Source organism: Macaca thibetana, chromosome 4 (assembly GCF_024542745.1).
Source record: "Macaca thibetana thibetana isolate TM-01 chromosome 4, ASM2454274v1, whole genome shotgun sequence".
In the NCBI taxonomy this organism is placed as follows: domain Eukaryota; kingdom Metazoa; phylum Chordata; class Mammalia; order Primates; family Cercopithecidae; genus Macaca; species Macaca thibetana.
In genome coordinates, this window is record NC_065581.1 from 137494040 (window position 1) to 137517926 (window position 23887).

The 23887-nt window shown below is 35.3% G+C and overlaps 1 protein-coding gene across 7 annotated transcripts in view; it reads left to right on the top strand.

The window, feature by feature from the left end:
* The window catches only part of THEMIS (thymocyte selection associated), a 235876-nt gene that overhangs the window by 94209 nt on the left and 117780 nt on the right, over positions 1–23887 (top strand). For all 7 annotated transcript variants that reach the window (XR_007725113.1, XM_050788311.1, XM_050788314.1 and 4 more), the window contains one exon: positions 13990–15038. Coding sequence is in view for 6 of the 7 variants with exons in the window: in XM_050788311.1 (XP_050644268.1) it covers positions 13990–15038 (1049 nt within the window). In the remaining variant the exon portion in view is untranslated. The remainder of the gene's footprint in view (positions 1–13989; positions 15039–23887) is intronic.

Sequence of the window (23887 nt, forward strand, 5' to 3'; positions counted from 1 at the left end):
AAAAGGCTTTAAGCAGGGAAAGACAAGAACAGAGGAGAGTAGTGAGTCCAGTTGAGTGCCAGGGTACAGGAAATTTATACAACAGAGACAACAGTGGGAAAGACAGAGAATCATAGTTGGGCTTTATGGGTATTTAAGAAGTACAATGAGCAAAATGTGAAGGTCTGTTGGAAGGAGAAAGACGCCAAACTTCTTCCCAGCTTCTTGTCTTGATGCACTGGATGGAAGTGCAGTCTATTGAATGTCATCATCAGAAGATCAGGGGATATTAACGTATTTGTTTAGGTAGGACTTAACTGTGAATTTATGTTAACCAAGACCCAGAAGAAAGCCCTTGGTTGAAATAATACTGTTTACAAATTGTTTTAGTCTAATTCCCATTATTTAACGCTATTTAAACTAAATTCTCATTTTAATTATACTGGATATTTAATTTCATAGGGATTATTTTAAACATTAGTTCTTATTGTATAGCAATTTCAGCACAAAAACTGCATGAGACTGGATTGCATGTGTATTGACTGCTGAATATTTCCTGGAAATAGAGGATGGGTGTCTTATCACAAATACCTAATTTAAAATATTTTTATTGTTGTAGGCATTTTTGCCCTGAATATAAAATATAGACCATGTTTTGAATCCATTGTGGTTTTGTTTTACATGATTCTTTCTTAACTTGAAGATTCAAACTTTCCTTGAGGTCAAGGAATGTTACTAAATTGCTTTCCACAGGCCTTGAGTGTCAGTCCAAACCCTTCTTGGCTAGAATGCTTCCTTTCCAAAGTGACAAGAAAAAGAGTAGATGTGAGCAGGGAATTCGAAGTTTTACAGAAACCTTAGGGGAAAGAGCAAGATGAAAAATAGTGAGAACTACAGGGAGCCATGAAATACTGATTTGCTGAAAAGAGAACATAACATATGTAGAGATAAGAGAAAATATAAGATATTCAACTCTTATTGCTAGTTTTTTATTATTAATGTGAAATTTTGAGTTTCATAAAAAATAAAAGTGTTTAAATAAAGTATTTGTTTCTGGAAACTTGGCCAAAATCTGTTATAGATTTGAAAGTCCCTAACCCTCATCACACATTTAATGATTTAGAAAAAATTATCCTTCTTCGGAAAATAGATACACATAACAGTGCAAACTTCAAACTACTAGTCTTATATAAGTCACTTCACGATGTGTATTGTGCCTTTCTCAGGAAGATGAAATTCATATTAGCATATTAAATGGAATACATAATATTTGCAAATGAAAAAATTGAGTGAGCTATTTAAATTTGCCTCTGAAAGAGAGAGGTCTTGACCATTAAAACTTTTAAAATAGTGTCGTGTTTTGACATATAGATTGATAATTATTTCTTCCCTAAGTGAAAATTTCAGAGTTGTATAACTTTCTTTTATGAAAAAACCTCAATGCCTGTCAAATTTGGGGGGAATGGTTTTAGCCCAGATATGAAAAAAGTTAATTCATTTTATGAGCAGAGGGCTGAAATCACACAAGTGAAAAGTGGTATCAGAAAGGTTGTGTCTGCATATTGTATAATCAGTGATACGTGAATAGCAGAAAAATAACACTTTGGTCTTTAGAATACTAAGACTTCTTCTTTCTCTCATTTAATTTTTTAAAATAATTTTAATGTTTATCAAAGTCGAAAAAGTCAAACAGTAAAAGGAATTATAACAACGTTATCAGCAAAACTTTGTGCCCTTGACACGAGGGCCAAATTTTCCTCATATTCTGTTCTTCTGAGGTAGTGCCTTTAAATATTTTTCCTCTACTTTCTGGCACACTTCTAAATAATAAAGGAATATTGCTCTTTTTCAAGTCATCAACTTTAAGATAGTAACTATTGACTTTCACATATGACAATGAAGACTTAATTCTCTTATATTCTTACTTCCCCTTCCGTATATTTTCAGTACAAGTTATGGCTAAACATTAATATTTTCATTATTGTGACAATTCACTGCTCAACCAAGTGGTGTATAATGAGTATAATTCCATTTCTCCATCACTGTTTTTCTGTGATGATGACCTTATCGTTTTCTTTGCTTGATTTTCTTCAATTTTATCCTAAGTCTTAGAGCATTCTTCAACTCTATAAAAAAAGGCCACTCAGTGTAATTTTCCAAAGAGCCCAAACTGTCAGGAAGGCTACCTTTTCTATTAATTTGTTTTCCTGAATGTATTCCTTTGTAACTCTTCATTCTCATGTTCCAATTGGAATTGCTTATTCTTGAGACCAACTGCACAGGTGCTGTCCTGGGAATTCCATTTAAAATCATCCTGGTGATTGACTGTTGACTTGTGTTTCTGTTGACTAACTGTTTCTGAAATCAAATAACTAACTCCTTCTTGACTTTCTTCCGATTTTGATGGAGACCAACCTTCACTTGCTTCCTGAGAACGGTGCATGGAATATCAAATATTTAGAAAGCCTGAATGTTTGAAAAATATTCTATACACATAAAAGACTGATAGTTTGGCTACTTACAGAATTCCAAGTTGAAAATAAATTCCCCTCAGAATTTTGAGAACTTTACTCCCTTATCTTCCACTATCCCATATCGTCTTGGAGAGATTATATGTGGTATTCTGAAGTTTCACAGTAATGTGACTTCTGGTGGGTCTGTTCTTTCTTTGTGATGACAGTTTTGAATCTGAATATTTAGGTGCTTTATGTCTGGAATAATTTCTCTCATAATGTCCGCTCAATTATATTTTCTCTTCTCTCTGTCTTTAATTTCAAATCTCATACTGAAATTCCCATACCGATCTTCTAGGGCCTTTTTTCTTTTTCTATTTTATATCTTTTTGTCTTTTGTTTATCTTCAGGGAAAATTTTCTTAACTACATTTCCAACTGTTTTAATGAATTTTTAATTTTAGTTATATTTTTAATTTCCAAGAGTTATTTCTTCCATCATTGTACATATTTTACTCTGTTCTTGTTTTTAAAATACAACATTTTGTCTCTCTGAGAATATTTTAGATAATTTTTTTTTTTTTTTTTTTTTTGGACGGAGTCTCCCTCTGTCGCTCAGGCTGGAGTGCAGTGGCGCGATCTCGGCTCACTGCAAGCTCCGCCTCCCAGGTTCACGCCATTTTCCTGCCTCAGCCTCCCAAGTAGCTGGGACTACAGACGCCCGCCACCCGGTGACTCACGCCTATAATCCCAGCACTTTGGGAGGCCGAGGCAGGCGGATCACGAGGTCGGGAAATCGAGACTATCCTGGCTAACACGGTGAAACCCCATCTCTACTAAAAATATTTTAGATAGTTTTTTTAAGTTTTCAATAGTTCACTGCGTTTTATCTTCCTCCTTTTGGGCTTTTTTTTTTTTTTTTAATTTTAAAGTTTTGGTGTATCATTTCTTGTTAAATGTTTTTATCAAATGCTTTGTGATTTCTTGTCGTATGTTCATATTTACAGGGGTCAGTTGAAACAAAAATGTACAAGTAAGGCACTGTTTCTATATAAGCTCTATGTTTATGAATTTTAGATATTATCATGCCAGCTTTTTCACTGCAGCGGTCCTCAAATTTAGGTTTTGTGAGTCTTTCCTTTTTGAGTTCAGTTTCACCTGAGAAGAATCTTCGTGGTGTCTTCTGGGGATTATGAGACTTGGAGCTAAGTGGGGACGGAGCTAACAATCTCACCACTCCTACTTACAGATTTATAATTAACTACTTCACTTTCAGTCCCACGCTTCCCTCCTGCTCACCTATGTCTGGTTTCTGAGGTTCTGAGATCCTGTATATACTTTTTACTGCAGAGAGAGAGGTGGAAGGGGTGGTCACCTATCTTCCCTAAAGTAGAGTGGAGACCTGGGTTTAACCATTTTTCAGACATCTGAATAATCCCTGTGTTTTTAGGCCCCTGGCTCCACTTTGCTTTCCAGGAGCCTTATGTCTCCAAATTCTGTCTTTGGAGGTCTCATGGGACAACAATGGTTCGCTTTTCTTTGGATTTTGCCTCCTCAGGTGCATAGGCATTTCTTTTTCTATTCTGTCAAGTCATTTATCATTCTTCCCTCTGATTTCTGTCTTCATTTAGATTAAGGATTGCAGATATCTTTTAGATTCATTGAACTTTTTTAAAAAAAACTTCCTTTTTTGACTTTTTACCCCTGTGGTAAATTTGATGGGAGAAAGGATTGAAAAGGTATAATTTTAGCCATAAATCTCACTACCTAATTAAATTAGTTCTAGCCCAGAGTTTTGCCTGGATCTATTATAATCTCTCAAACGACTGGTTGCTACTCCTGCTAAATGATAACAAGTATAATTTATAAATTTAATATATTTAGTAAAATGCAATTTTCAGTAATTTATAAAAATATCACATTAATTTCTTATGTATGTATTTGTATTTTCTCAGTGCTTGAGATAGAGTAAATGTTCCATAAGCATTCAGTAAATCAAGTGAATGAAAGAATGAATTAAGCGACTAACACATTGTTTATGCATGTATATTTATGTTTCACAGTACAAAGCTCCTCTTTAGGTAACAAGGGGGTTTTCTCACTAACCATATCCAGATTTGATTTATTATGATGACATATTTATGGGTTCAATAGCTAAGGAAAATATGAACTTCATGGTACCAAAGTTTATATCATCTGTATTTGTATAACAGGTTCAATTTTTGTTAGTGATGCTTTTCATAATGTGTCCATGAAAATACTATGACGTGATATTTAGAACCAGTGGATACTCTAGTCAGCTCCCATTTCATTTTGTTCCTTTAGGGTACAGTCTTATTGCTAATAGAAATATCATGCAGCAAGCAGAGAAAGGTACCTATTTTGTATTAGGTATATATTTATTTTTACATTACCAACTATTAATGCCTTATTAGGATTTTCCAGAGAAACAGAATATATATGTGTGCTAAATATACCTAATTATACATTAATATATACAGTGTTATTTATTTTAAGGAATTGGTTCATGCGAGTATGGGAGTTGATAAGATCTAAACCTGTAGGACAAGCTGCAGAGGCTCAAAACTCAGGCATGAGTTAATGCTGCAGTCTTGAGGCAGAATTTCCTTTTCTCTGGGAAATTTCAGTTTTTGCTCTTAAGACCTCCAACTGATTAGTCAGGGCCCACCTGAATCATGGAGGGTAACATCCTTTAAAGTCAACTGAGTGTAGATGACAGCTGCATGTACGAAATACCTTCACAGCCTCACCTAGGTTAGTGTTTGATTAAATAACTAGGTAATATAGCCTAATCAAGTTGATATGTAAAACTAACCATTACAAACATCAATGGAATACATGTTAAAAGTATCTAAAAAAGTGTTTATTTGCTTTTCTTAGATTTTATGGACTAAATTAAAATGTAAAAGGCAAAGTAGTGTTACGAATAAACTCATATAAAATGCAAGTGTATTCATTTTAAATAACTCTCAATTTCTCAGTGAGGTTTATGATAATTTTTTCTAATACAAAAGTTACAGAACCATTCAAAAGGCTCTCTTTGTTTAGAAATATGGACAACAGATGAACCAGAGGAGAACCAGCTAAGAAAATAGAAATTCATAGTATAGCTTCTCTTAAGTTGAAATGAAGTTAAATAAATTTAAAAAATTAATTCACAGAATAAAGAAAATTGAGATCAAATGAATGAACTGTAAAGCAAATTTTAATTTAAAAGTCTGGAACAAGGCAGAGCTCAGAAATTATTAGTAAACCTAATAATTGCCCTATAATAAAGATTGGAATGCAATGCAAATATGTAACTAAACAGTTCATTGAGTGGATGAGAGATGAAGATGAAGTTCATACTTTTGAGAAAAACTGTAGTCTCAGAAAGTAAATGACAAAGATTAGACAGTAAAAATGTCTAACAAATATACAGGTTATTATCATTAAATAATAATATAGGAGGAACTAGAAGTTGGGAGAAACTGTAGCGCTAGGATTTATAAAATTTCTTTGGAGAAAAATATGTAGAAACAATCCTCTTGTCTTCAAGTCTTGAATAAGAGTGTCTCAGCGGATTTCCATCTCTGTACTAATTTAGGTGCAATCACAAAGGTTTGGTTCTCACTTCGTGAGTTGAGACCAAGAGTATTCTAGAATTGAATATTAAATATCCAAGGAAACATATGTTGCCCATCACCAACCAAGTTTAAGGGTAACTCTTTATTTTCTCTTTAAAGGCAATTTTAGTGGCATCCCCGAAATTCAAACTTAGTTAAGAGGGTTGTTACAGTGGGGAATATAGAAAAGCACCACATTATGATTAGCATTCACCCTGTGAAGGGACTTTTCTGGAAAGAACTTAGTGAAACTACTCAGCAACATACAGAAGTAACCTGTTACCCTTTCAGAAAAAAATGGAATGGAAATTGTTTTTCACAGGAGCTTGCTTTGGATAGCAAGAAAACATACCCAGCAAGGATAATTCATGTTCACTCAGAAAGAAATTCTGGGAAGTCTAAACTAAAGTTTGATAAGTACAAAACGTTTTCACTTCGGTTTAGTTTGGAACAGAAAAACTTGTAATATAAACCTCCAGGAATGTTTCTCATTCTCATGCTCTCAGGTGTTGCCTTCTTATCTATCATTTTAGAGTCAAAAAGAACTTTTTTGGAAAATGACATTTTCTAATTTAGCTTGTACTGTTTGGTCTTTTTTGGGGGAGAAAATTCCATTTTCCCAATTGCAAAATAACAAATGCTTCTTTAAAAAAATTCTCTCTCTCTCTCTCACACACACGCACACAGACACACACACAAACACACGATTAGAGCTATATATACCGCAACATAAGCAATGGTAATCTAAAATTTTATAAATCTGTAAAAGATTCTAATTGTTTTTCCTGTCTTATATTTTATAATATTTCTGTAAAAACATGCAGCTTTTTGTTTTATAAGAGAGCAACACTATAAGTGTTGGTGTCTTTATCTTTCTCTAGGAGAGATTTGTAGATATAATATTTGCCATAAAAATTAATGAAACCTATTTCAGTTTAAAAACTTGAGGATGTCATTGCCAAATTCTAGGTAACCTTAAGCAAATAATGAGTTTTTATTTTAACTTTTGACTATGGAAAACTTAAAACATATGCAAAAATCAACAGAACAGTATATAATAAAGGTTTCATTTTGTTTTAACAGACATGAGAGAATAATATAAAAATTCAAAGTTCATGCAAAAGTAATGAGGCTGACTGAGTTGCCAGTAAATTGTATGTCTATGGGCTTCATGGCACTTAGTATAGAAAGAAAGGTAGACTCCCTGGTTTCAGTCTCCCCTCCCGTTGATTTATCAGATAATCTGCCAAATTGCTAATTGTAATTTCATCTTTCTTGATCTGAAATATTTTGGATTTCCTCCTGAAGTAGTTATACATGCCTCAGCCTGGCATTCAAAGTGTCAATTCATTTTCATGGTGTTTCTTTCAGTGAGTCTCCTGTCCAGTCCCTGTGCTCTAATTTAACATCCTGAGATGCTGGATATCTTGTTAATTACTAACAATTCTCAAGTTCCCTTCTCATCATTGATCATGGTGTCCTTGCCATCTGGATTATACCCTCTCCTATTCTATCTTCGCCTGTAATTTCTTTTCATTCTTAAAGTCTCGTGTTGTGGCCATGCCTTTCATAAAATGTCTTTATCCTCATCCTCAAATTAAATGTGCTATTTTTCCCCTTCTTTGCCTGCCTACTGTAGTTTTAATTGAGGCTTTTATATGATTCCACTTTCTCTTTTCTCTTAGCTTATAAATTATACTGTAAAAAACATTTTTAGCTGTTACTCTAGAGTTTGTAATATATATTTACAACTAATATATGTCACTTTCAAATAACACAAATAACTTCATGAGTACTGCAGTTACCTTATATGAAAGTATTCATCATTCCTCCCTCCTGTCTCTTAAAACAGTACTGTCATTCATTTCACTTATCTATGAGCTATAATCATCCAAACTATTGCTACAATTATTATTTTTAACAGACTGCTTTCTGTTAGATCAATTAAGAATAAGAAAAATAAAACATTTTATTTTGCCTTCAATTATTTCTTCTCCAGCACTCGTCCTTTCTGTGTGTACATCTGAATTTCTGACCTTTATCATTTTTCTTTTCCCTGAAGAATTTAAAAATTCTTCATCTTACAAGGCAGGTGAACTGGTGACAAATCCCCTGAATTGTTACTCATATTAGTAAGTCTTTATTTCTCCTTTACTTTTGAAGGATGATTTCACTGGATACAGAATTCTAGGTTGGTGGGTTTTTTCCAACTCTTTAAATTTGTCCCTCTATTCTCTTCTTGCTTACATGGTTTCCAAAGAAAAGCCCATTGTAAATCTCTTCCTTTTTCCTCTGTTGGTAAGGTGTTTTTATCGCTCTGGTTCAAGTTTTTGCTTTGTCTTTGATTTGATGAAGTCTGATTATGATACTCTTCAATGTAGTTTTTTGTTTGTTTGTTTGTTTGTTTGTTTTTTTGCATTTATCCTGCTCAGTGTTTTGAAACTGCATTAATTTTGGAAAATTCTCAGTCTGGTTACTGCAAATATTTCTTCTGTTTCATGACCACTGTATCCTCCTTCTGGTATACCCAGGACATACATGTTACATCTTCTGCAGTTGTCTCACATTTCTTGGGTATTATATTATGTTCTGTTGTTTTTCCGTTTCTCTTTCTTTTTGGTTTGGGAAGTTTTTAATTGACATATATTCAAGCCCATTGATTCTTTCCTCAGCAGTGTCCAGTATAATTAGAAACCCACTAAAGACTTTATTTCTGTTTCTGTGTTTTTAATTTCTCTCTCTCTCTCTCTCTCCTTTCTTTCTTTCGACAGAGTCTCGCTGTGCCACCCAGGCTAGAGTGCAGTGGCATGATCTCACATCACTCCAACCTCTGCCTCCCGGGTTCAGGCGATTCTCCTGCCTCAGCCTTTGTAGCACCTGGAACTACAGGCACATGCCTCCATGCCAGGTTAATTTTTTGTATTTTTATTAGAGACAGGGTTTCACTATGTTAGTCAGGATGGTCTCGATCTCCTGACTTCGTGATCCGCCTGCCTCAGCCTCCCAAAGTCCTGGGATTACAGGCGTGAGCCATCGTGCCTGGCCTTGTGTTTTCAATTTCTATCATTGCCTTTCGGTTTTCCCCTAGAGTTTCCATTTCTCTGCTTACATCACCCATCTTTCCCTGCATGTTGTCCCCTTTTTCCATTATACTCCTTAGCGTTATTATTAAATTTTAAGTTCCTGGTCTGATAATTCCCAAATATGTGCTATATCTGAATCTGGCTTTGATGCTTGATTTGTCTCTTCAGAGTGTGCTTTTTTGCCTTATAATATATGTTGCAGATTTTTTTTTTTTTGAAAGCCAGACATGATGTTTCAGTTAAAAGAAACTGATAAATTGTCTTTTAATGTGATATTTTCTGTTTATCTATCTAGAAGTTAGGCTGTGTTTATAGTTTACTATAATGGTAGGTGTCAGAGACTACATTGTCGTGTAGTGCTCTTGCTTTTGTCTGCCCTATTGACTTTAGTCTCTAGAGACTCCTTCTTAGATACAGTCTTAAATGCCTTTCTTTGAGTCGTAGTTTCCTGTTATTATACAGTAGCACTGTTGATGTGGTCCTATGGTATGGAGGGGGGATTTCTATAATTTTATGATTAGGTTTCAGTTATTAGTGAGCCTGTGTCTCTAGGCTGTGACCTTCACAAATGTTTCTCAGCTTTTTTGTACGCTTTGGGAGAGACAGAATGGCTAGTGGAGGCTTGAGTTGGGTATTTCCCTTCCTTTATGTGGAAGTACAGAGGAGGTTGGAGTTGGGTATTGCTTTTTCCCTACATAGAATATTAGAGGTGGTTTGGTTGGGTAATTCCCTTCCCCCATAACAGTTAGGATCTGGTAAAGCACAAGTTGGTTGGGCTGTGCTAAAATAGTTTTCCTTGAGGACAGGCATTTTTAAAGGAGAACAGAATGGTCTGGATATATTTCAGAATGGTTGCTTCTTCTCTCACCCTGCCAGAAGCACAAGGAAATTTTTTTCATCTTCATCCCGAGAACCTGGATGGGCCCCTGAAAGTAAGACTCAGAAAAGTGTGGGAGGTCCTCCTAAACATGCTCCCCCTACCCTGGGAGTTTTATCTCTTAAACGATTCTACTGTTGGTCCCCAGTTACCCTTGTATTCTTCCAGATGCTGGCTCCAGCAGTGGTTTTTGCCCCCAGTGAGCTATGACTGTTTGTATTCGCCTACCTGTCTAGTTTTTGGGGTTGTGGTTTGCCCTGTGACCTCAATTCTCTGGTGAATCTAAGAAGAATTGTTGATTTTCACTGCTTGTGCTATTTCCTTGTACTGAATCTTCTCTTTAGGCATATACATCATGATTTTGCCTAATCTTTTTAATTAAAAAACTTGGATGAAAGTATTTTACTTTGCTCATCTATATATACTTCAATCTCTCTATTGTATTGAAGACATTAAAAACAAGTATTTACTGCATTGAACAGGCCATTGATTAAGTTAAACTGTAACCTTAAGAGACATGTCTTAAATAAAATATATAATAGCTGCTATGAATAGTAGCAGGAATTTTAACATTGAAAACTTTTTTTCTACAGTGAAATTTTATATAGAATTTATTTACTGATTTGCTTCCTTTAGTACTCACTCATGTACTTTGTTCTGGCAATTATTTTTTATTCATTAATTCATTTATTGAGTATCTACTATGTGCCAGGAGCCATTCTAGACATTCTAGACATTGATGAAGAAAACAATGAAAGACGACTGCCTCTGGGAAGGCATATGTTTCAGTTTAGGGAAACAAACAATAGAAAATGATCATAATATAAATAAGCAAGTGATATGGAATGATAGAAGGTGAAGGGTGATATGAAATAGAGAAACAGAAAAGGGCAAATGGAAGAGAAGCTTGCAATTTTAAATAGAGCATTTAGAGTAGATCTCACTGCCAAGATGATATTTAAGCAGTCTTGAAGAAAAAGAGAAGTTGGCTGTGAACATATCTGGCTGAAGAATGTAACAGGCAGAGGAAACAGGCTGTGCAAAGATCTGACTGACAATGAGGAGGTCCGGGAGACAGTGGGGAGTTAGAGTGAGACAAAGGAGTAGCAGATGAGACCCAGGTGGTGCCAGGGGCCAGGTAAAGACTTTGGTTTTTATATTGAGTGAAAGGAGTGACACTGTAGGCTTATAAACAGAAGACAGACATAATTTATTTAGCATCTAAAAATAATATTTGGCTTCCCTATTGAGATTTGACTGCAAGGATACTGGTTAGAAAGCCATTGCAACAAGCCAGGCAAGAGATAATATGGCTCAGATCAGGATAGTCCTGATGTAAGAGATGTCAGGTGTTAAAAAAGAGAAAAGCTAAGGATGTCCCTGAGATTTAGGGACTGCACTGAAAGAAAAGAGTTTCCAATAGCTGAGTTTGGGAAAACAGCATGTAGCTTAGGTTTTGGGGGAAGATTAGATTTCAGTTTAAGCATGTTAATTTTGAGACATCTATTAGATGTCCGAGTGGAGATCTGAAGTAGACATACAGCATTCAGGAAGATGTTTTGGCTAGAGCTATACTTTGGGTAGTCATCAGCATAAAGATGATATTTAAAGACATGAGACCATTTAAGATCAGAGTAGGCGTGAGTGTAGATAGAGGGAAAAAGAGAACCAAGACACCCTAAAAGGTGTGTGTGAGGGGTGGGTGGTGTATAGGGAGAAGAAACCAGCAAAACTGAGAAGAATCACAAGTGAGATAAGAGGAAAATAAGTGAGAAAAATGTATCAAAGAGGAGGGAGTCTAATCTACTTTGTCAAATGCTGCTGAGAACTTAAGTAAAATAAGATAGGCTAACATTATTTCAGTGGATTTAGGCACAAAAGTATTGAAGATAGGTCAGTAATTGAATACAAAAAAATTAAGAGTTTAGATAACATGGCCCGTAGACTTTCTCCAGCAGCAATGCCTTCCTTCAATGCATTAAAGCTATTCCTAGCCCACAGCACCCACCACGTACAAAGAAAGATTGGGATCTAGCTTGCATTGAAACTAATGTTCTGAGTTCTCAGGAAGTCCTTGATGGCATCTATTCTACTAATCTCTAGCTGTTCCCTAGACTTGAGGAATAGCATGAGCCTATCTAGAGCTAGCTCTAGGATTCTTAAACCTAGCTCATTTTGAGTCAAACAACCAGAATTTTAGTTTCTAAACTTACCTTGAGGTTCAGAGAAGCCAGTAGGTATAATGTCAAAAGTTAGTGTGTGCTAAACTTTATAAAATAACTTATTAATGTAAGAAGTGCTCTTTAAACCCTCCTTTTTTTTCTAAAAATTAAAAATCTTTACAATTTTGCAGACCTTCAGCCTATAGGCAACCACTGATTTTTTGTTTTTTTACAAGAAGATAATACTTTTTCATTGCTGCATCTTCAGAAACTCTATAATTACACAGGGTATATAAATAATATTACATAAATCACACAGGTTTTTTGATGCAGTTAATAATATGAAAAGTAATATATATGTAATGTTTTATAAGAGGATATTCTGTCTTCCAAATCTTCCAAATTGTTCATTTTCAAAAGCATGGAAGGAAGAAAAAAATGACAGAAGGGTGGCTGGAGATATTAAAAATCAATGCCATATCATGAAAATGCTGTAAAATTTATGTTAGTAAGTTATCAAGAAAATATAGACTATTATAATACCCTGTTAATATTAACACATAACTTTATTTTTTTTTTATTTTTATGTTTTGAGACAGGGTCTCACTCTGTCACCCAAGCTGAAATGCAGTGGGTGTGATCATGACTCACTGCAACCTTTGCTTCTCAGGGTCAAGTGATATTCCCACCTCAGTCTCCTGAGTAGCTGGGACATACCACCAGGTTCAGCTAATTTTTTTCTAATTTTTGTACAGAAACAAGGTCTCACTATATTGCCCAGGCTAGCCTTGAACTCCTGGGCTGAAGCAGTCCTCTCACCTGAGCCTCCCAAAATGCTGGGATTATAGGAATGAGATACAGTTCCTGGCCAATACGTAAGTTTATTCAGGACCATTTATAATGATACTATGTTGGGTAGTGTATGAGGAACAGGTAAATAAATGCAGGACAATATTCTAAGCATCTCTGCAGTCTCAAAGGAAGACTCATGAGACAGTGGGTAGTTGGAAAAAATACAGATATCCATTAACCCCAGTGACGCATGAGGCAATTAATACATTGCTGAGCACCCACCAGCATACGTAGGGCTCCTGAATGGCTCCTCTGATTGTGACCCACTCTGCACCACTCCTTTGCTAGGTAGGTATAATATAACACCAGTGGAGAAAAAAATAATTTTGACATTGGAAAAATACTGCATCTTGGTATTTATTTTCACATATTAATCTCAAGTAGCTTGTATCTCATGATTTTGCAATATTGTTTCATCTCACAGGATAAGATTTGGTATAAAGAATGTATGTTTTGGGTCAAAACTTTCTTCTATGATAATTTGATATATAAAGTCTGGCCCTCAAGAATGTGACTTAAAATGACCTAATAATTTATAAACCTTGGTATAAAATTTATGAACACATTTACATATATATTCACACACATAGCTATATTCATGTATGTTATGAATGATAAAAGTATAAATATAAACACAGGAATATTTAGCATGAGAATCAGGTGAGTGATTGTACGTCAGTAGAAGTGAGGATGTGATTCTGAGGAAGTTCCCTAGAGCTCCAAGGTACTGGCTAATGTCCACTTCTTAAACTGAGTATGGGCTTATGAGTGTTGGTTTTATATTCAATCTCTTTCATCTTAAAATTTGAAAAAAGGAAAATCACACATAAGAAATGATATATGATGATCATCTGAGTTCTTTATTTTGTAAAATAAGTTTATTTATGTCATCAGGAGAGTATCTTGCAGCAAACATTTTGAAGTACAAAATACCATAGTGATTTTGTTTTCTTTTCAGTTCGAAAGGATATAGTCCGCATCCTCCCCAGTCTAGATGTCGAAGTCAAAGACATCACTGATTCTTATGATGCTAACTGGTTTCTTCAGCTGTTATCAACAGAAGATCTTTTTGAAATGACCAGTAAAGAGTTCCCCATAGTAACTGAAGTCATAGAAGCACCTCAAGGAAATCACCTGCCCCAAAGCATTTTACAGCCTGGGAAAACAATTGTGATCCACAAAAAGTACCAGGCATCAAGAATCTTAGCTTCAGAAATTAGAAGCAATTTTCCTAAAAGACACTTCTTGATCCCCACTAGCTATAAAGGCAAGTTCAAGCGGCGACCGAGGGAGTTCCCAACGGCCTATGACCTAGAGATCGCTAAGAGTGAAAAGGAGCCTCTTCACGTGGTGGCCACCAAAGCCTTTCATTCCCCTCATAACAAGCTGTCATCTGTATCTGTTGGGGACCAGTTTCTGGTGCATCACTCAGAGACAACTGAAGTCCTCTGTGAGGGAATAAAAAAAGTAGTGAATGTTCTGGCCTGTGAAAAAATCCTCAAAAAGTCCTATGAGGCAGCACTGCTCCCTTTGTACATGGAAGGAGGTTTTGTAGAGGTGATTCATGATAAGAAACAGTACCCGATTTCTGAGCTCTGTAAACAGTTCCGCTTGCCCTTCAATGTGAAGGTGTCTGTCAGGGATCTTTCCATTGAAGAGGATGTGTTGGCTGCCACACCAGGACTGCAGTTGGAGGAAGACATCACAGACTCTTACCTACTCATAAGTGACTTTGCCAACCCCACGGAGTGCTGGGAAATTCCTGTGGGTCGCTTGAATATGACTGTTCAGTTAGTTAGTAATTTCTCTAGGGATGCAGGACCATTTCTAGTCAGGACTCTGGTAGAAGAGATCACTGAAGAGCAGTATTACATGATGCGGAGATATGAAAGCTCAGCCTCACACCCCCCACCTCGCCCTCCCAAACACCCTTCAGTAGAGGAAACAAAGTTAACCCTGCTAACCTTAGCAGAAGAAAGGAAGGTGGACCTGCCCAAGTCTCCCAAGGTAAGGCTATGGTTTTGCAATCTTTCCTCTGGAGTGTGTTCCTTGAGGCAGTTTGTTTCAAGTCTTTTCTGAGTGTGTTTTGCTTACTTTTCTTTCTTTCATGCCATATTTGCAATGAGCTTTTCTGATGTGCAGTAGATGAATGAACATCAACAGTGCGTAAGCTGTTGCAGCATTTTATATTCTGATGTGGCATGAAGTTTAATACTGAAGTGGAAATAACAGAGATGACATTTGGAAATGATGACCCAAATTGCCTTTTCAATGGGTTTGGGTAATTAAGAATATTTCATAAACTGCCTTGGAAGCAAACCCCTTTTATTTTAGAAGTTCTGTTAATTTTTTTCTAAGTAAAATTTAATACCTCATCCAGGATATTAACATAGAGTAAACTCCCTTCTTATGGGGATGGGGGATTACTGGTAGCATGCATCTATAGCACATGTCTTCATTTTGTTTTATGTGCAGAAAGATGTAAAAATATCTTGGCAGAACAGTGAGTGAGATTGTGAGCATCTGCCCACATTCTGCTTATCTTAGAATCGTAATCTTTAACAGTTCTATTGAAAAACAAAATCAATAAAATTGCAGACACTATGAAATCATTACAGAATCAACAACTCCATAACCACTCTAAAGATTTTGGAGGGTGATTCAGCTTCATTTCCACTTGAAGTCTTTGCCTCTTGAAAACTGCCTTCTGGCTGCCTGCAAAGCTCTTGCCCTTACACCATGATGTGTAGGTCGTTTATCCAGCCGTGGTTCTTTGGTGTGTGGAAGGAGTGCATTCTGGTCTGGCAGATGTTGTACTTGCAGCTTAGGGAAACAAAGCAATTAGTAAAACAAAGAGATGCTGTGTTCACTCTCTATGCTTAGAAATAATAGCAGCCTTAGGCTTCAAGTATATGGATATGGAAATACTTTTATTTCTACATCTCAGAGATTGCATTCTGATGATAGCTGGGGAAATCCAGTAAGGATCTCCAAAAGCATCTTTAGAAAAAGATAAAACCAGCAGAAATTTTCTTCCCAGAAAAACAATTTTGAAAGAGTCATTTGATATATAATACAATGGTTTCCAAATAATGTTGATTAACGTGTTGTTATTATTTTGAAAGGTATCTTTGGCTTCTCCTATTTAACATATTTTTATTACTGAACTGAATAATGAGAAATGAAATGAGAAATGAAATGTCGTCTTTGTTTCTTAGTGGCAGGCAGAATAATTCCCCCCTCACTCAAATATTTATATACCTAAATTCCCAGAACCTATGAATATGTTACTTTGCGTGGCAAAAGAGACTTTGCATATGTGCTTAAAATTAAGGACATCGAGATGAGGAGATTATTCTGGATTATCCAGGTGGGTCCAATTTAATCACGAGAGTCCTTACAGCAACCTTTCCAAATAAGATCAGGGTTAGACGGACACGTAACTACATAAGAATGGTCAGAGATCCAACATTACTGAATTTGAAGATGGAGGAAGGGAATCATGAACTAAGGAACACAGATGGCCTCTAGAAGCCAGAGAAGACAAGGAATCAGATTCTTTCCCAGAGTCTCCAGGAAGGAGTGCAGTTGACAACACTGGTTTTAGCTAGTGGGACCCACATCAGTTACTAACCTATAGGACTGTAAAATAATAAATTTGTATTATTTAAGCCACTAAGTTGATGATAATTTATTATAGTAACAATAGATAATACAAGACATCAAGTTGAGAAAGAGGAATAATTAAAAACCATAGACAGTAAAATGTATATGCAAGTCACTACTTGTTTTGCTAGAAAAGTGTTTTGTTGTTGTTGTTGTTGTGTTTTTTTTTTCTTTAAATGAATTTATTAGCTCATGTACCCATGGACAACCTAAGGGTATAGCTAAGCTTCAGGAATAGTTGGAACCGGAATCTTGAAAACGGCCTAAGTTGTTTTTACTTTTCATTACATATTGGCTTTCTTTTCCCGGGCTGTCTCAGTTTTTTTTTCCCAGCCTACTGCTAAGAGTTCCTGCATCTCACATCTCATTGTTTCATCTCTAGAGAAGAAGATAATCTCTTTGGCTCAAAATTTAAAACCGAAAGGGCCTTGGTTGGATTAATGCCATCTCCTGACTCAACCAATTTATTACTTACTCCAACTAGAGGCATGATTGGAGGGTATCTGTTTGTGCTATTATAACATAATACCACAGACTCCGTAATTCATAAAGAACAGCCATTTATTGTTTTAGAGTTCTGGAGGCTGGAAAGTCCAAGATCAAAATGCCAGTTGGCTCTGTCTCTGGTTCCAAGATGGCTTCTTATTGTTCCATTGACGGGAAAGAAGGAATGTTGTGTTGTCACATAGCAAAAGTGGGGGAACCCTTTCCACAAGCCCTTTTCTTACAGCATTAATCCTTTAATGAGGGCTCTGCCCACATAATAAAAACACATCTCATTAGGACACACCTTCCAACAATGTTGTGTTGGTGATTAAGTTTTCAGCATGTGAATATTGGAGGGAATAAAACAATTTAAACCATAGCAGTTGGGAGGAGAATGAGGTGTGGTTGCCTCTAGTATCTAGCAATATAGAATTACAAGATGTAAAAACATGGAGATACAAATAATAGATGTCCACTATCATCAGAAAGAAAGGATTAAGAAAAAATACCAAATCACAAAAAAAGCACTCATAGGAAAAATAAAAGGTTAAAATTTTAAAAAATTGTTATTTACCAGACATTAGATGAAAATGATCTAAGTGTTTTATTAAGAGAGAAACTCACAGAACAACATTACGCCTAGACTACTAAACTGAAGTGAATGCAATCTTTGACTAAACCCGTACAAGTAGGATTCCAGATACTTAATAATTTCTAACTGTTTTTTACTGGTCAGACCCCACATGGATTCTTGGTGTTCCAATTCTGAGTCTCACTCTAGAGACTATTAACTGGAGTTTGTAAAGAGCCATTAAAGATGTTAAGATGTTCTGGAGCCATTTTCATTGAGGAATAGTTGAAGACATTGAGTGATAATCTAAAATTGGAAGACTTGATACTAGATGATATTAGTTATTTTATACATTTAAATAGTTGCTTTGTGGCAGAGTGCAGACTTATATTCCATCACAACATCTTCAACACTGGGTGAAAGTTAAAGGAAGGACAAATTTGGTGGAATATGTTGGAACACATTTCTTCTCCCAAAAATGTTTATAGCAGAAGATAGAAAATCATGTCAGTGATGTTGTCAGGGAATCCCTGCTCTGGTTGAGAATTTATCAGACAGTTGAGAAGAGTCTATAATTCTTTGTTTATGAATAGTTCCTTTAATTCTAATGTGATAGATAAAACATTATATTTTCTCTGAAATCACTTTAAAATGTCAGAGGATGCTATAATCTACCTGTATTTAGACCTACTGACCTCCTTATTTTCAGCAATTATTTTTCACCATGAAGGCAGGAATCTGTTTAGTACATTGTTTATAGAATGTAAACAGAAGCTCTCTTAGTTTCTCCATAATCTACCCCAAAAATAGTAATATTAGTACTATTTCTTATTCTCACAAAGTCATCCTTTCATATATTCCTTTTATGTTTCTTCTGATATTTACATTAAGCCTGTTCTATCATGTGTGTTTTTGAGGAACATTTTTTATACTTCATAGGTAGAAAGCAGCCATTGAAAACCAGCCTCTAAGATTATGGATTACATATGAAATATTGCTTTAAATTTGGATAACAAATAGTAAGGGTTATTCAGAGTTTAAATATTCAAACTCATTTAGCTCATTAAAATGCTGTTTTACATGCACAGAGAAGAGTCCTAGATGCTTCATTATATGAATTTACTTTTGCCTTCCCAATGGATCATTAACTTTACTAAATCATTTCTTGCATTGTTAAGTAACAGACAGATGTATGGGCAGTCTAAGAGAAAGAATCTAAAATTCACTCTGCATTAGCCAAATTAACCTACAGCAGGTATCTGTTGTTGGTTATGAACACTACAAGCTCATCTAAAATGTTTGAAAATTAAGAATACATGAGGACAGTTTACAGAAACTAGGAGAAATAGAATTATTTTCCAAAGTAAGATTGGCAACAGTTCTCCAGCTTTAGCAATACCTAAAAAGAAAAAAAAAGTAGATTGGTGTAGAAACTTTAGAATTATAATTCAGTTTGGGCAGGGACAAGAGTGGGGGGATGGTTACAAACAGGATTACAGCTTATTTCAAGACCTATGAGGTTTTACGTGAAATAATAATATAGTTGTTCTTTAAATGTGCTAGTTAACTGTTTATAAGAATAATGTATGGGATCTAAACAAAGGAGTGGGAATAGGCCAGGGGAATCCTTAACATTTCCTTTAGGTTTTTGACATAATGCGGAAATAATGTCATTAGGATCTGTGCATCTGAATTTTTAATCTGATGGAAACAACGTTATAAAATGACTAAATAAATGAAGCTGGACCTGAAATTGTGTTCTAAATAGAAATGTTGTCAGGTAGATTCTCCTTCCTTGAAGGTTGGTTTCTATGTTAGAAGTGGTTTCAGATAGTTTAGAAGAACATATACTCACTGGGGTTTTGCCTGTCATGGATATATATAGCTATGACTTCTGAGTGCCACATAGGAGAAATGTAACTTCTGTATTCTGATGAAAGGGCCTATAACCAGACAGAAAAACAAACCTTTGGTTGAAAGATGAGAGAGTCCAAGTCTTCAGAGACTGCAGCTGGGACCAGAAATCTTGTATTTCACTAACTCTGTTTGGCCATTTAATGCCCAAGTGTCCGCTTTGCTGCCTGAATTTCTAGATTTCTGTCGGACAAGAACACCCATAGGAGACATTAAGACAAAGAGCAAGGGAGGCAGTAATGGCAAGGTACTGTGAAATGAGCAGAAAAATATCCTGCACTAGAATTAGAGTGAGGCCTGAAAAAGGCAGAAGGAAAGCAATGGTTCCTGGGGAGTGCAGAGAGAACACTTCAGCAGCTGCTGCTGGTGCTAAATTGTCACTTCTGATGTGGTGTGACAGTTACAGTGGCTGAAATATGTTAGAGAAACCCACGTTACTGGACTAAATCTAGATCATTAGAGAGCAGTATTATACCCACTTGTTTGTTATCAACAGGGTTTGGTCACAAACGATGTGACTTGTTTTTGTTTTTGTTAACCTGATGTAGTATAAATACATTAAGAGTGTTTGAATTTGTAGCTGACACTGAGCTTCTGAACACTCCCACCTTTCTACTCATGGTAGGTCCTTTTCGTGTAACATAGAAGCTGTAATTCTGATTTCCCTCTGAACAGGGAAAATTACTGTTATAACGTTTTTCAAAGACCCAACACAATGAAGATGGAATATGGACATATTTAAATATTGGGTTTTTGAATCTGAAAATAGGAAAAATACAGGAAACTTTTGAACTTCCTTTAAAAAATTGACAAATTTTGACTGTGAGATACAATTTTAGCTTTTTTTTTTTTTAAGTCTCACTCTGTTGCCCAGGCTGGAGTGCAATGCTGCGATCTTGGCTCACTGCAACCTCTGCCTCCCAGGTGTAAACAATTCTCTGCCTCAGGCTCCGAAGTAGCTGGGATTACAGGTACCTGCCACCATGTCCAGGTAATTTTTGTAATTTTAGTAGAGATGGGGTTTCACCGTCTTGGCCAGGCAGGTCTTGAACTCCTGACCTTGTGATCTGCCCACCTGGGCCTTCCAAAGTGCTGGGCTTACAGGCATGAGCCACTGCACCCAGCCAATTTTAGCATTTTTTTAGTAGCTATTTGAGCTTTCCTTAAGGCGAGACATGTACAGATAATAAATCATGATTTTTGAGTTTCCTGAGGTCTGTTGTCTAGTAAATGGCATGGGCTATAAACAGACAACTAAGGAAGTGAAAAAGACGGGAGAAGAGGGCAAAGGATGAATAAAGTGCTGGGTTGAAAGTTAACCAAACTTGAGTTACAGCTGAAACCTCGAAGGTACAAATCTGTGCCCAATGGCATATGCAGAATATTTATAAGCTTTTTTTGTGCTTCTGGAATGGGAGAGGAGTGATCTGAATTTTAGTTTTGCTCTGGTCGTGACATGTAGTGTGTTGATACTTCCATCTGGATAGCTGAATTGGTATAATTGAGTTTTAAATGAAAAAGAATTGGTTAAACTAAAATATTTGCAAATATCACCTGATTTTAGGGAAATTTCAAGAAACAATAAACAAGTCATCAGACTAATAATAAAATACTGATTTTCTCTGGATAATTTATGGCTAAAGAACATGATTTTCATTATGGCATAATTGAAGTACACTTCCAATGGGAAATATTTGAATAAACTAACATTTTTGCCCTCTCTGAACTTTCTAACAACTGAAAATGTTTTCACCTGGGGGGGCAATGATGAAAAACATTAGTTAATACTGTTCCCCCACTCCTTACCTATAGTATCAGGAACAAAAATACCACCAAATATGTGATGTCATATTTTCAGTGTTACTGAATATTACTTTTTTAGCAGGAAAAAACATTGAATTTATAAAATTTATTTATTTTCTCAATAGATTAGCAAAAGGCTTGAGCAAAATTTGGACTAAATTACTTTGCATTAGATTTCTGGCCTTTAAGAAAATTAGAATAGTTTTCACTTACTTAAATGCCCACTACATGGAAATTCCTTTTTGAAATGGTAGCAATAACAGAAAAAATGATCAGTTCATTACATAGTATGTATTAAGTGAGGGCATTTGAATTGCCAACTTCCTATAATCTCTATAGAAATTTTAGTGCCTGTAATCACTAAGTTGAGTGTGGGCTCACTAGATATTTATGTTCCTTTCTTTGAGCTTATTACCTTCAGTTTTTCTTTTAAAAAAAAATCAAAAGAGCAGTTGAAGAAAAGTGGAGGAGATAAGTTCCAGTTGGCTATGCAGTTTTGAAACAGATTTATCTGAATTTTCCATTACTATATTTGTCAGTTGTGAATTTATTTTAGAATAAAAGCCTTGCCTAAAAATAAATTGATAAGACATAAGCTATATATTTGAGCAAATAAATTTTGCTACAATTCCCCAGTTTCTTGCAAGCTAACCATTACTTTTAATCTTTGGTGATGTTTACATTGATATCAGACCTACATCAACAAATATATTTTAGGTTTGCTTCCCAAACCAAATTTTGCTTGATAAATATTAGGACAGAAAATGAGCACAAGATGGCTATGAAAGAATGCATAAAAATAGGCTTCCAAAAATCAGTATTTTTTTCCAAATTTTGAAAAGTAAAAAAACATAAGAAGAAAAAAATTTGTCTTAGAAATAGAAGAGAGTGGAAAGTGAAAATGAACTTTAAGTTTAAGAGACCAGAGGGCCCATAGATACTCTAAAAATTCATAGACAAAGAAAATATTTGTGCATGCATTATTTAAGGAAGAACTCTCAGCAAACATTTTATAGCCCTAAACTTTTTCATGTACTTTGTCCAGAATCTAACTTCAATATAATCATGATGTCTTAGAAACTTTCTAAGCAATACTTAATTAAGATACACTTCTAATAGGACAAGTTGCTTTTAGCCTCTTTGTAAGAGGCTAAAATATCTCCAATGCTCTCCTTTGAGATATTTACCATGAGCCAATTACACAGATGATTTTAGATCTGATGAGAACAAAATAAGAGGGAATTCTGTAAAATCAGAAGGCGATTGACTACAAAATTAGCCAAACAAGAATCAAATTTTACATTAAAGACCACAAGAAATGTATAATAAATCCACTGTTATTTATGAAGGCACACACAAAATTGAAAAGGACTGATTATAAAATTATGAAGTCACACAATATACAAAACGAATAAATATTTGTTATTTTAGTATAGCTGAAAAGATACAAATATTATTCTGACTTGTGACTTTCTGCTCATTCAGATCACTAAACTTTACATACCATTCGTCCTTAATAAAAGTTTGTTGTTGTTATCAAATGCTTTTAAAAAATGTAATTAATGTCTTAAAAGTGTGCAATTATCAGTTGTGAAATAGGATAAAACACAAAGTCATGTAAGATGTGTTTTCTCAATTGTTATCCAGGCTGAGAACTACCCTATCCGAGCTATTGTTCTCTTCATTGGTTCTGGTTTCGGCTTTTCTCCTGAGGTAAAAATCATTTCTGTATTTTCCATTCATACTAGACTCTGCTCCAACCAAATTCTCACAAGGTTGTCAGACATCCTGTGTTCAATAATAAAATATCTGAAGGTCTGTGATCCAGACTGATCTCAATCTTCTGCAATAAAAACACCAGCTGCTCATTACTGAACTGGCACTATACCAGGTACTTACATGTATTAATCTCTTATTTAATCTTCCATATTCCTCCATGAGATGGATGCTGTGATTATCTCTATTTTGCAGATAAGGTAATTTAGGCTGAGGAGTATATTAGGTGTGTCATGGTTACCGATGATACTCAGGTTGCCAGATTTTATGGTCAATCCTCAGTCCTCATATTATATGAATACTAGGTAGTATGTGGCACAGTTGAACACTACCTACTTTTTAAAATCCTTTCATAGAATTCTGGAATATTATGCCTTCCTGATATTTTTATACTGCAGTGGTTGTATTTTTCTCTCGTCTTTTTTGGTGGCTCTTCTCCAATCTCCATTAACTCTTAATGTTCAAGTGCCTTTGAGCTCAGTCTTTGGTCTCATTTCTATCTATGCCTAATTTTAAAATTCCTATCCACACTCACAAATTTCTTATTTTATGTGTATAAAATGGCTGTCAGTAGAATTATTTATGTATATGGATTCATTAATGAAAGCAACCAGAAATGGTGTCATATTTTCCTGTTAAA